This window comes from Sinocyclocheilus rhinocerous, unplaced genomic scaffold (genome assembly GCF_001515625.1).
Source record: "Sinocyclocheilus rhinocerous isolate Xijiao unplaced genomic scaffold, SAMN03320098_v1.1 scaffold663, whole genome shotgun sequence".
In the NCBI taxonomy this organism is placed as follows: domain Eukaryota; kingdom Metazoa; phylum Chordata; class Actinopteri; order Cypriniformes; family Cyprinidae; genus Sinocyclocheilus; species Sinocyclocheilus rhinocerous.
The window spans coordinates 579,697-593,254 of NW_015655996.1; the positions used below are offsets into that span (position 1 = coordinate 579,697).

The 13,558-nt window shown below is 38.3% G+C and overlaps 1 protein-coding gene across 1 annotated transcript in view; it reads right to left on the minus strand.

The window, feature by feature from the left end:
- The window catches only part of LOC107719082 (probable E3 ubiquitin-protein ligase HERC1), a 71,978-nt gene that overhangs the window by 1,326 nt on the left and 57,094 nt on the right, over positions 1 to 13,558 (minus strand). The window contains 21 exon segments of the mRNA XM_016526400.1: positions 2,425 to 2,730; positions 2,929 to 3,081; positions 3,167 to 3,419; positions 3,657 to 3,733; positions 3,818 to 3,983; positions 4,864 to 5,033; positions 5,288 to 5,454; positions 7,036 to 7,174; positions 7,287 to 7,456; positions 7,639 to 7,741; positions 8,332 to 8,454; positions 8,550 to 8,705; positions 8,787 to 8,968; positions 9,988 to 10,126; positions 10,231 to 10,356; positions 10,809 to 10,874; positions 11,406 to 11,711; positions 12,074 to 12,247; positions 12,338 to 12,439; positions 12,525 to 12,656; positions 13,041 to 13,155. Coding sequence (XP_016381886.1) covers positions 2,425 to 2,730; positions 2,929 to 3,081; positions 3,167 to 3,419; positions 3,657 to 3,733; positions 3,818 to 3,983; positions 4,864 to 5,033; positions 5,288 to 5,454; positions 7,036 to 7,174; positions 7,287 to 7,456; positions 7,639 to 7,741; positions 8,332 to 8,454; positions 8,550 to 8,705; positions 8,787 to 8,968; positions 9,988 to 10,126; positions 10,231 to 10,356; positions 10,809 to 10,874; positions 11,406 to 11,711; positions 12,074 to 12,247; positions 12,338 to 12,439; positions 12,525 to 12,656; positions 13,041 to 13,155 — 3,325 coding nt within the window.

The window sequence follows — 13,558 nt, forward strand, 5'->3', positions numbered from 1 at the left end:
TGGGTAGAGAGCGGAGATTTGCCGGATGGATGCGAGGCAACGGCGTTCTGAATCCGCGCTGTCTGAGCTTCACGAGCGCGCCGGCTCGCTTCCCCCGTCTGCGCGTCCTGAAGCGCTTGATCAGCACAGCAGCTCCGCCGACTACAATGTCCAGCAAAACATCAGAATAATCAAAAACCGGTGAAATATCGGGTGGTGTGTACTTCCGAATGTCCAGCAATTCGTCTCTGGTGAAACTGCAGGGATATAACTAAAGACAGGACAAACTAACAAAAACATAAAAACAACTGCGGAGCACGCCACGGAGGCAGCCATCAGCGTCGGCGCCATCTTACTTTACCTTATTGGAGTTATTATTTGGTGTATATGTATATTTTGTTGATATAGTTGTATATGAATTTAGGATGACTTATGAATGTATTTACTGTATTTTGTTATAGATTTGAGATATATATGTGTATTTGTTTAAAAGATCTTCGTGATACTAGGGGTATTACGGTAATACATGTTTTAATGAGCGCAGGTGTTGCTTGGTAGCACATGGCACTGAGGAAGGGTTAATACCCGAAAACGTTCTGCACTTGCACTTTTGCACTTCTTTCTACATATTTTTGTGACCTTCATTTCAGAGTGCTTGTCTGTCCAAATGAGCCAACCTATAGCTACAAAACGGAAGATCTGCCCTCAAGATCAAATGCATAAAAATCTTTGCAGGATTTTAATGGGATTGTAATGGACGGATTGGTGTCATGAGTTTTGATTTGTGGGATTTCAGATCCGATTGATTTGTGTTTTTGGCTGACAAAGCTGAAATGCTCATGAAAACAACTGTTGGATTTAAAAATGCTGTCAGAAGTCTTGTTAAAAATTGACCATTAGAGAACTTTGCTTAAAGGTTCATAATAAGCATGGAGCATGGTCTTAATACTTACATCTGTGCGTAAGGCTTTAATGTTCTTGCCTCCCTTTCCAATCACAGCCCCTGCATTCTGAAAGCATAAAACGTCACTGTTAAAAATGCCACCAATATCGAAGAAATGGAGAAGCAAAGTGCACGTGTATTGCTTTACTCACTTTGCTTTGGAGAAGCACCCTGAGCTCTACCATTTCATCTGTGTTGCGGGAGCGTTTGAATGCCTGTTCCTCATCCATGTCCTCAGCAGGGCGCTTGCCTGAGGGAACACAAATCTGGCACGTGAGCCTCAACAACAATTAAAACATTCCTGTTTATCAAACTGCTTGTTCTGAGAAAATGCCATTGCGGAATTCAAAACATAACCAGGCACTTGTGACTGAAGTTCTCACGAAATTTAAGGACTTAAAGAAAGCCGTTTAACAAATAACTGTCTATCTAACATAAAATGTTATGTTAAAATCCCAATTATAAATAATTGTATAATACAATATGTGGGTAAGACAAATAGACAAATTAGAACTCGGATCATTGAGCATATGAGCGCTATTAGGAGGAAAGATTTAAAATCGCCTGTGGCTCGCCATTTTGTTGAGATATCTCATTCAGTCTTAGACCTAAATTTATAGCTATTGAAAAGTTGACAGACTCGTAGAGGAGGGAATTTAGAACGTAGACTTTTGCAAAAGGAATGTAGGTGGTCTACACCCTCTGGGTATGAATGAAGATTTGTCTTTGAATTGTTTTTTAAAATAATTTGATGATATATATGGGGGACTCTAAGAGTACTTGGGTATGATGTTTATTGATTGTATACATAAAAACTGATGTTAAGAATTATTGTTGGAGTCATGAGATTATTATTTGGTGTATATGTATATTTTGTTTATATATTTTGTTGATATAGTTGTATATGAATTTGGGATGACTTATGAATGTATTTACTGTATTTTGTTATAGATTTGAGATATATATGTGTATTTGTTTAAAAGATCTTCGTGATACTAGGGGTATTACGGTAATACATGTTTTAATGAGCGCAGGTGTTGCTTGGTAGCACATGGCACTGAGGAAGGGTTAATACCCGAAAACGTTCTGCACTTGCACTTTTGCACTTCTTTCTACATATTTTTGTGACCTCTGAACAATAAATGGAATAAGCTTTTTTAGCTGCATTTGGAGGAGTGCGGATCTCTTTCATCTTTGTAGGGGTGAATGTTAGTAAAATAATTCTACATTTTATATTATTTTAATTTCATTTTAGCAATTTTTCATTTCTTAGCAATCTCATTTGTTGTCATTAAATTATTATATATAAAAAAATGTATACAATTTAATAAATAACTAACTAAAGTACATATTAAATTTATTTAAATTCATTTCATTCAATAATTTCTTAACTTTTTGTAGAGTTTATGTACAGTTAAATACAAAAGAGTAAAACTCACTCCAAACGTTTATATATTACTTATATAGTAAAGAAAATATTCTATACCTGACCGTGGCCTTACCCGATCAACTTTGATGATTTGAAATTTTTGTGTGATGTCTGCCAGATTGGATGGCAGTCTGGAACGTCCGGACACGAAGCGCAGGAACAGGACTCTCTCCTCATTGGTAAATTCCTCAAGGCTCTGCCACAGCCAGCCAATGAGCTGATGGCTGTCGGTAATGTCACGGTATCGTACCACCTTCTTCAACATCTCCACGGAGACCTCAGGCAGGCCGCACACCAGCTGTTCCAGCTGTCGAGCCGTGAGCAGGGAAAGCAACGGGACTGGGATGATTGAGGACATGCCCTCCCTCACTGCTGCCACCTACATAAACACACATACTGCGTTACCACTGCTTATGCACCGTCAGCATGCAAGTCTACAGTCTACATGCATTATTATAAACAGCAGGGACACTAACAGTGCTTGCTGATGGACATGAACTATTCCTTTAAGTGAAGTGTTTAGTTAACATAATTTTGATTCTGTAAATTCCAAAGTGTCTGGAGGAGAGGCAGATACCTGTCTGTCCATCTCATGAAGTCTGTAGTGCAGGGCTCTCTCCACATAATCATTCCTGTTGGAGAATGTCAGAGGGACGTTATGCCCACCAGGAATCACTGGAACCGACGTGCCATCAGCACTGTGCGCCACAAACGAGTCCAGAGGGATCATCTAAAAATCCAGAATAAAACCAACAGTGAGAAAGTCATGTCTAAATGAATGATCTCTGCTGGTCTCTCGCGGCTATGTGCCTCACCACTGTGAAGTTCTCTTCATTGATCACGCTATTGTCCAGGTGTAAGATGCCCTGAAGTGAGCGGTATGTGAGCAAGTCCACCTCCTCCAGGTCGGCGGCTCCCAGAGGAATACAGCACATCTGTTTCCACACCCATGGCGCCAGGTGCAGATCCAAGGGCTTTTTGGTTCGAATGGCCACTGCCATTAGGATCCCCAAGAAGCGAAACTGCACTATGTGATCATCCAAGACTGCTGCTGGGTTCAGCAAGAACCTGTCCAGACGATGGAGGTTAGTAGAAAAACAATATTTCTATTTAGAGCCATTAGAGTGCTGCAGGGATGACGTATTATTGTAGACCAAAACCAGGAAACAAGTTAGCATCTCAGCACTTCCCGTTGCATTGTACCAAAATCAATGGTGGTTTTTTAATGGGTTGTTGGTTAAAAGCCTGAAATAAGGTCAGGGGTCAAACACATTCTGCTTATATATCTCAGCATCTACAACGTACCTGTCCGTGTTGCTACCAACATCTGCAGTGCTGTTGGGAGTGTGAATGAGAAGCTCGACCACACCAGACTGCAACTCCTGGGAAAAGATCATTTGATTTTCGATGCCTGAATATGAAGGTGACCCTACCTTAGTGCTAAGAGTTTAAGAACATGGACTTACCTGGCACATCTCAGTGATGGTGTCGTCAAACACACCGCCGGCGTCATCCGCCCCCTCTCCGACCAGCTTCACCTTCCATGCTCTGGAGGGCAGACGCAGCTCAGTAGGGTTCAGGTTCACCACCTGCTTGGCGATCTGCACGAAAATGGGCTTGCTAGAGCGCCCCCTGTGGATTGGAGGACAAGGTTAGGTACTTGATCAAGTAAAAAGTTTAAATCTTGGCAAAAACAAATCTGCAGCTCAAACAGGAAGTTTATAAACACTGTCTATCAACTATCCATCTATATTTCCTACACTTCCTGTGTTCCTCTACTCCAGTGGTTCTCAACCTTTTTGACTGGCCCCCCATTGTCATGAATTTTCCAGATTTTAATGATTAATTGTGTAATAAAAGTATTAAGAATTTTTTTTTTATATTGTTTTAAAATATACTATTTAAAATATAATAAAGATATTAAAATAACTTTTAAAATATAATACTCACAATTTCTACCTGATACAATATTTTAGATCTAGGCACAACTAGAAAAACAAATATTCATCATAAAAATGGCCATGGAGTTACATGATTTTATTAATTTACATGACAAATCACTTTTCGAAATTGTGGAAATCTTGGGTAAATGAAACATTTCTAATTGTTTTGGCTTATTTTAATGTTTTGTTTTTTTGTCTTATTTTGAAACATTATTTCATGAAATATATATTTTCCTGCACAAGTGCATTACATGGAGTTCAACTTCAGAGAATAATAATAATATTAACAATAATGTCTATATAATAATAACAATAACAATATTATAGTTATTATTATTACTATTATTGTTGTATTATACTGTAAAATAATTACCAAAAAAAACCCAAACAAACATTGCAAACACTGGATCATGATCACAGTGCTGCATTTCACTCAGATTCATGCAGCACATATATTTATTTAATTAAAATCACAGCCTTTGTTATTTAATAATAAAAATAATCCATATCATGATTTCGGTTTTATTTAGATTAATTGTGCAGCCCTGGTTAAAAGCTCAGACTTGTACCTGGTGGAGATCCGTTTGACTGTAATCTGGGGGCCGTAGGTCTTTCCCTGCGTCATGGTTCTGCCGATAGTGCGAACGAGAGGAAGGGTGTTGACTTTCGGGGACAGCAGGCCTCTGAGTTGGCCCTGCACGATGGCAGCGGTACCTGAGCTGTAGCGGGAAGCATTTACCTGGAAACCAGCCAGAGAGTGACACGGTCAGACAAAACTTCTGCTTGGATATCAACCGACACAGACCTATTAGTCTGGAGGTAAAAAACAGGAACCGTAACAAGGAACACTTTCACACTGTACACAAATTCAGCTGAGCTTAGAAAATTATGAAAGGTTCTTGGCAGGGAGTCAGAGTACAGTTTTTTCCCAGTGAAACATCAGCAGCGAATGCTATGATTCACGTGAATGTGTTTGTTTTATTGATCAAGTACCTGACTGCGGGGGTCGAGGTTCAGAAGCCTCCAGGACTTGTACATAAGATCAGAGAAGTGGTACAGCACTCTGAGTCGGGTGTTTAGCACTTCAGGGCTGAAGTCTTTGAGGACATTATACTGCGGAGGCACAGACTGAGGTAGACCCAGCTGTATCCCTGAACAACCTGCAAAATACACAGTCAGAGTTGATGACACAAGATGCAAAAACCAATCTCACATCCAACCGCTGAGGAACTGATCCTAGTACAGACGGTTCACTGATGAGGTCAGAGTCTGTGGAGATGTGAACATTTTTTTTTGCTGAGATACCAAGCTGAATATGCCATGATACAGTGGAAAAAATAGCATGTGTGAATTGTGTATTTATAGTTTTTGACCAATATGCAAAGCTGAATTTTCAACATCATTACTCCAGTCTTCAGTATCACACAATGCTTCAGAAATCATTCTAATATGCTGATTTGCTATTGAAGAAACAATTTATTATTATTATTAATGTTGAAATAAGCTGTGCTGCTTTTTTTTGTGGCAACCATGATACTTTTCAGGATTTTCAGAAAGTTCAAAAGAATGGCATTTATCTGAAACAGAAATCTTTTGTAACATGTTTGTTTTACTGACACTTGGTTAAGTTAAGGCATCCTTACTGAATAAAAACATTCATTTCTTAAAATAAAAATTAAATTAAATTAAATATTTGTATATTTACTATACAAATTCCATGACATTTTTAGGATTTTGTTGATTTCTACGACCTTCCCAGGACTTAATTTTTTTTTTTTTTTTTAATTAAGACTAATTTTTGTTTTTGATTCTTTAAAGAATTTATGTAGCACTCCTGTCTTAGCTAATCCTGACTTCTCAAAACCTTTTAAACTTGAGGTTGATAGCAGTACTAGTGCAGGTGCAGGTGCTGTTACAATATGAAAATGGAATTGATCACCTATTGTGTTTCTTTTCTAAATTCAGTCACCATCAATGTAATTACAGTACAATTGAGAAAGAAGCCCTCGCCCTCTTGTTAGATTTGCAACAATTTGAAGTTTATGTTGGTTCAAGTTCACAACCTGTTGAAGTTTTTACTGATCACAATCCTCTTGTATTTTTGCTAAAGTTCTGTAATAAAAATCAAAGACTCATGCATTGGGCTTTAATCTGTCAAGATTTTAACTTATACATCAAGTATAAGAATTACAAGGATAATATTATTGCTGATTCTCTGTCAAGAACTTGTCCATAAACATGAAACATGTTTCTTCTTGTGTATGGGGGTGTTACGTCCCTTTTGTTCCATTTCTGTGTTTTCTTTTGTTTGGGAGGTGTGTCTTCTGTCCAGGAAGAAGACCGATTGGTTTCTGCAGTCTAATTGGTGCCACGCCCTGCCTGGTCAGCTGACTCCTTGCTGCTTATAAAAGCCTCCTTTGTCACTTCCTGCATCAGCCTCGTGCTCACTCGCTGTGTTTGCTTTGCCTGACTTACTAGTTGACTTTCTTGCTAGTTAGTTTCAGACCATGTTAGAAAGACTGTGAGAGTATCTTTGTGTGTTCATTCGAGTGTATAACTGAGAGAGAGATTGCTTGCTTGTTAGTTTGCTTAGCCAGCTTATTTGTAATACTGACTACCGACTGTTATTGAACAGTGCTAGCTGTATGGTGTATATAAGTGAACATTATTGTAGCTGCTGCACATGTACAGCATTCCAAACAGTTCGCTTATGAGGTTCCAAGACTAGGATTTGTGTGTACCTGAAGCTCTGGTTGACAGAGCCGGTGTGGTCCAGGCCGAGGTATGACAGCGTCCAGCCGAGATCTGCCTGATGTTCTTGCCCTGTAGAGCAGTAACCAGAGTAGGCTCTTTGACGGGATTGGAATGGCCCAGACCCAGCTGCAATGCGCACAAAGAAGACACAAGCTCAACTAAATATTCACCCATTCACAAATAAAACATCATTAAACATGATGGTAATAGGTCAGTGTGCTGTTTCAGCTGACTGTACCTGGGCCTCACAGTTGCAGCCCCATGCGTACACGTCTCCGGTGTTGGATAAAGCAAGGATGTGCTCACAGCCAACAGCGATGTCCTCAATGAAGACGCCCTCCAAAGCCGGAATGATCTGCGGCCGGTTGTGATTCTTCAGCATGGAGTCCGGCAGACCTATCAGACGCTCTGTGAAAACATACACGCATATAAGGGCTGTCTCAACATCACAAAGGTGCTTTGAAAAACACAGTCAGCCTTACATTCAAAATATCTCATTCTTTTGTGAATGAAAATAGAATAAATGTAAATGATGCCACATTTACACACAAACACATTTGGATGATGATGATTATTCCTGGAGGGTCTACCTTGGCCAAATGTGTAGACGTGTCCATCTTTGGCCAGAACCACTGAGAAATGCGTTCCACATCCAACCTTTTTAATGCCTTTATTGCAAAGAGCCTCCACTTTCTAACAACAGATAGAAACACAGGACAATCAGTCAATTAAAAAAACATGTACTGCTTTTTAGAAGTTTGGGGTCAGTAAGACTTTTATATATATATATTTTTTTTTTTTGTTGAAAGAAACTGATCATTTTATTCAATAAGGATGCATTAAATTGATAAAGAGTGACCGTAAAGACATTTTGTTACAAAATGTTACAAAACATTCAAATAAATGTTGTTCTTTTGAGCTTTCTATTCTTCAAAGAAAGTTTTGTCAACAATAATAAGAATGTTTCTTGAGCACCAAATCAGCATATTAGAATGATTTCTGAATCATGGATCATGTGACACTGAAGGCTGGAGTAATGATGCTGAAAATTCAGCTTTGCATCACAGAAATAAATTATATTTTAAAACATATTCAAATAGAAAACTGTTTTAAATGGTAATAATATTTCACATTATTACTGTTTTTTTGGTCAAATAAATGAAGCCTTGGTGACCATAATATTAATCTTTCAAAAATATGAACAAATCTTACTGAATCCAAACTTTTGAACGATAATGTACCTGATGATCAGCCAATGAGAAGATCAATCGGTAAGACTGTACCTGTGGGTAGCACTTCACTGTACATGGTCCGATACCCAGTTTACCATAATCTCCGTCTCCAAAAGCCCACACGGTCAGGCCGTCCGATGACAGGACTAAAGTATGATTGATGCCACATGACACCTAAACACAACAGAAAAGGTCATCTTCACTCATCACGCACTGGTGAAAGGTCATATACACACATTAGAATGAAAGTTCAAACAAAGAAGAAGCACCTGTCCAATGTGGTATCCATCTAGCGCTGTAACTCTCTCCGGGACCATCTTGTTCGAAGTTGACCTCTGACCCAAGCGTCCAGAATCTCCACTGCCAAAGGTGAAAAGTTTTCCGTCCGCTGTGACGGCAGCCGAGTGTTTGAACCCACATGCCAGCTGAAAGAAGGAAATGAAGTTCAAATGAAAGCTGGTCGTGTGATGGTTTTGGTGATTATCTTGGACAGCAATTTTCTTTACCTGCACCACTTCCTCTCCCTGCAGAGCCTCGATCTGTTTGGGTCGCCTTTGCCTTTCACTGTTCCCGTGGCCGAGTTTCCCATAATCCCCATCACCCCAACTGAACACCTCTCCGGTCTCAGTGAGAGCCAATGAGTGGCCATCAGACCCATATGATGTCACCAGCTGTGTCACTACATAACCTATTAGGGAAAAAATTCCATGTAATAGATTAAATATATATTTCATGCATTTTCATATTGAGTTAAAGTAAAAAAAATAAATAAAAAAAAAGTAATAATAATCACTATATCAATAAAATCACAACCTATATATATATATATATATATATATATAGTATATACAATCTTATTCCCAGCACACGTTCAATACATTTTATTAAAGCTTAGAGCTAAATTATTATTATTATTATTTATTAATTAATTAATTTAGCCAGCTACAGTTTATCTTTATCTTTTCTTCTTTATTTCTCTTGTATCAATATTTAATAATAAAATTAAATAAGATCAAGCACAAGATTAACTAGATTTTTTGTAGGTTATTATTATTATTAATTATATAATTATAGTTACAATATTTTTTTTTTCAATAAGTTATTAGAAAAATAGATTTTAAGAGGTTGATATTTTAATGTTGTTATTAAATAATAATACAATTATTATTATTGTTGTTATTGTTATTATTTATGTTGTTTGTTGATCATGTTGTTTGCTATCAAGTTGTTTATTTATGTTGTTTGTTGTATGTTATTATTGTTGTTATTTAATTAACAAAATAATACAATTATTTTATTTAACTGACAGCCACAGTTATGTTTTTCTCCAAACAACTCTAAAATGAGATGAAACTCTTATGTATTCATTCACTAAAAGTTATATAAGACTCCGTAAGAGTAAATTCCTATTTCATTATTTTTCTGCTTCTATTTTCCCCCCAAATTCCATGAGTGTTGGAATATCAGTAAATTAGTGAAGTGAAGTGACATGTGGCTAAGTATGGTGACACATACTCGGAATTTGTGCTCTGCATTTAACCCAACCAAGCGCACACACACAGTAGTGAACACACACACATATTCCTGCCGGACTTTGGGTTACAGGTCCGACTCTCTAACCATTAGGCCACAACTGCCCCAAATAAAATCCGTGTACAAATATTACTGGCACTGGCCTGGAAATTTGTTTGCTGTGGTTTGCATTACCTTGTAAAGCTGAGATGACAGTTGGGGTGTAGAGGTCGTCTGAGTTACCCTGTCCGAGTCGTCCGTAACTGCCCTCCCCTACAGCCAGAACGGTACCGTTAGCCTGAACCAGGAACGTGCAGTTCTGACCACACACAACCTGAGAGGAACACACAGCAGAGATAAATGGAGAGGATTACTCTTTCTTTAAATGTACATGCCAACTTGTGGTAGTTTTGCATGTGTTTGGTGTTGACACTCTACCTGTTGAGTCTGAGAGAGGGAGGGAGCGAGGGTGGGCACAGACGCGCTGGTCCCGGCATCCGCCAGCTGCCCGTGACGTCCGTTACCCCACAGGTACACCTCACTTTTACCACCCTGCTGCCAGTCCTGTCAAATACACAAACATGATTTTATTAGATTAAAAAAGATGTTTAAAGCACTGTTAAATACAATAATATTTCCTTTATACACATTACAAAAACATTATTCTTTTAATGCAATCAATATACTGATGCTAAAAAAAGGCCATGTCCATTAAATGGCCAATTCAGCAAGCTGTAAAGGTAAAATAGGCACGGAGTTATGCTTTAAACGAAGAGAAAAGGAGTTTTATGTAGAGACAGGTTTTGTGTGGCGCTAACTGGTAGGGTTTGTGTGAGGTAATTTATAAAAGCTGAATGAATACAAACACGTGAAGAGTGATAAAAATCTGCCTGAAAGAACAATGCTGAACACAGGGACTATACTGACAGAGACGAATGAGGGAGATCCGGATGTCTTAACACACACTTCCACGTGTCTGCTAAACTTCACACACGTTCAGGAACACACAGACTTACTTCAGGTCTGCTGGTCGCCCAGGACATGAGCTGTTCATCCATCATGAAGGTCCATTTACCGTTGTCCTGGAAGGAGAACAAAAGACACTTTGCATAAATCAAAATAACCTTTAAGGGGCATATTGTGGAAAACAGGATTTTCTTTGCTCAGCTGAAATAAGGAATTTTGGTATCATTGAGATACTATTATAGTTTTTATTAATATTTTTAATCAGTGTTTATTTTTATATTTTCTGTTTTCATTTTAATTTTAGTTAAATGTTTAGTAATTTTGTTGTGTTTTTTATATTATATATTAGTCGTATATATTTTTTTTATTAATTTCTATTTCAGTTTTAGTTTGTTATTTTAGTACATCAACTTTCCATTTTGATCCTTGCTATGTATTTCTTCTTTTTTTTAAAGTAAAGCAGCAAAAACAGCTCATTTAATATTCCAAGTGTCAAAACGAGAGTCAAAAAAGGTCATGAATAAATTACGTTGTTTTTTTGTGCAAAAAAACTTCACTAACATTATAAGCAGATTATGAGGGAAAAGAAATTGTACAAATATCGTTCCTTTAAATATTTCACAAGGATTAACTCCTCTGCCTCTTACCAGTGGTTTGGTCAACTCTGTGGATCCAGAATGATGGAACTCAGGTGCGATGAAGGATTCTGGGAATGGGGTGCCACGAGCAAACGCCTCTGCGCTCTTCACTGTGGTTGAATAAATGGAAAGCCAGTTCCACTCTGAGGGGCAGAAGGATCCAGGGGCCCCGTCCTGATCCGGCTCTTTCCCGCTGAGGTGAGGTGGTCTGGGCTGATGGCACAGTAACTGATCCAAGAAGAGACCCACAGCCAGTGTGGCCAGACTCTGAAGAAAGGCGCTGTGAGTCAGCTGATCGCCCACCATCACATGACTCTGAGGAGCGAGACACACATGAAAGGATATGCATAATGCACTGAGAATACCATCATAATGGAAATAACTTTGGAATAATTAAGGCTTTATGTTTTTTGAAAGATGCTCACCAAGGCTGCATTTATTTGATCAAAAATACATTAAAACGGTAATACTGTGAAATATTATTATTTTCTATTTTAATATATTTTAAAATATAATCTGACGAAGTAAAACTAGGTGGTTCTGAGGTGATGTTGACCCAGAGAGCTGCAGTTCATTAATCAGAGCAGAAGCTGCAGTGAACTCCTCAGAAGACTATATAAAATAAACCTCATTACATTGGACAATAAGTCTCAGTTTTGATGAAAAACTTTATGTACCTTCTCATAGCTGTACTGCTCCTGAAGCAGTGTGGGAAGGCGCTCAAGAAAGACGGCCATGCAGGGGGCACGATTCAATCCCAGAATGCTCTGACTTCGTAGAACGGAACGGCAGGAAGCCAGAACGTGATTCTGAGAAATCCAGTCTGGGGTACAGCGAATTAGCAAAGCATCCTGAGATAGGAGAAACAGAATTAAACATGAATTACACATTTTTTAATTAAACATTAATTGACAAACACTTTTTCAGAAAGTGTTCGGTACCTTTGATCTTCCAGAACAAGCGGTCACCCCTATGTGTGGTATCCAAGTGGTACAAACCACAGAGCCCATTCCTGTAACCACAGTCTGCAGGACCGAACCATCCTAGAGCAGAGGGGAGTGTTTACAATCAAAAACAGGAGTTTTGTAAAGCTAATAAAAGAATACCTATAAGAAGCTTTTGGCTCACCCTGAGAGACCAGATGTTGAGCACCCCTCCGATTCCTCCAGACACCAGTGCAAGTCCACTGGGACAAAAAGACAGGGTCTTTACCGCAGTAATGTGTCCAGTCAGGCGGTACACACATTTAGCATTGCCCCGCTAAAACACAAAACACACACACACACACAGAGAGAGAGAGAGAGAGAGAGAGAGAGAGCTTTCTTAAACTCTGTTAACAAACTCCAAAAAAGACCTTTAGTGACAATTAATCTAACAGAGTGAAAGTGAATTAAAAGGTGAGGTTAATACACATTTAGCATTGCCCCGCTAAAACACAAAACACACACACACACAGAGAGAGAGAGATAGAGAGAGCTTTCTTAAACTCTGTTAACAAACTCCAAAAAAGACCTTTAGTGACAATTAATCTAACAGAGTGAAAGTGAATTAAAAGGTGAGGTTAAACAGGTAATAAATAAGAAGGCTTAATTTACTCCAAGTAAATTATCTAACCAAAAAAATAGATAAATGAATAAATCTGACCTTGATGGCACTGCTCTTGTCTTGGCTGGTAGATGGGGTGAGGAAATTGGGCACTAAGACATTAGCGCCCCCTTGAGGAAGAGTCCACACATACAGGAGGCCATTTTGACATCCACTGAGGAAATAAAGGACAATCTTAACATTTGGATGATGGATTAGACACCTGTGCATCCTTGACTACTAATATAACAGCGAAATGTCTACATATCCTAAAAATACTTCATGAAGTACTCATTTAAAGCTCTCAAAAAAGCTCCTCTGAGATATCTTGTATCCATTCTTCATGTAAATGGTGTGGAAAGTAATATTAGTGCCATATTATACATATATAAGTCCACTTACAATGTTTGATTCTTCTCACTTATAATGTTAATATTTCTTCCACCAAAGTCATAATTTAATTTACACATTTTCCTCTATTTTCCACACTTTCTATGACCTTTGGGTTTTACTTCTATTCTATCTATTTTCTAAATGAATGTCATAGCTCTTATTATGAACAATTTACCTGTGCATTT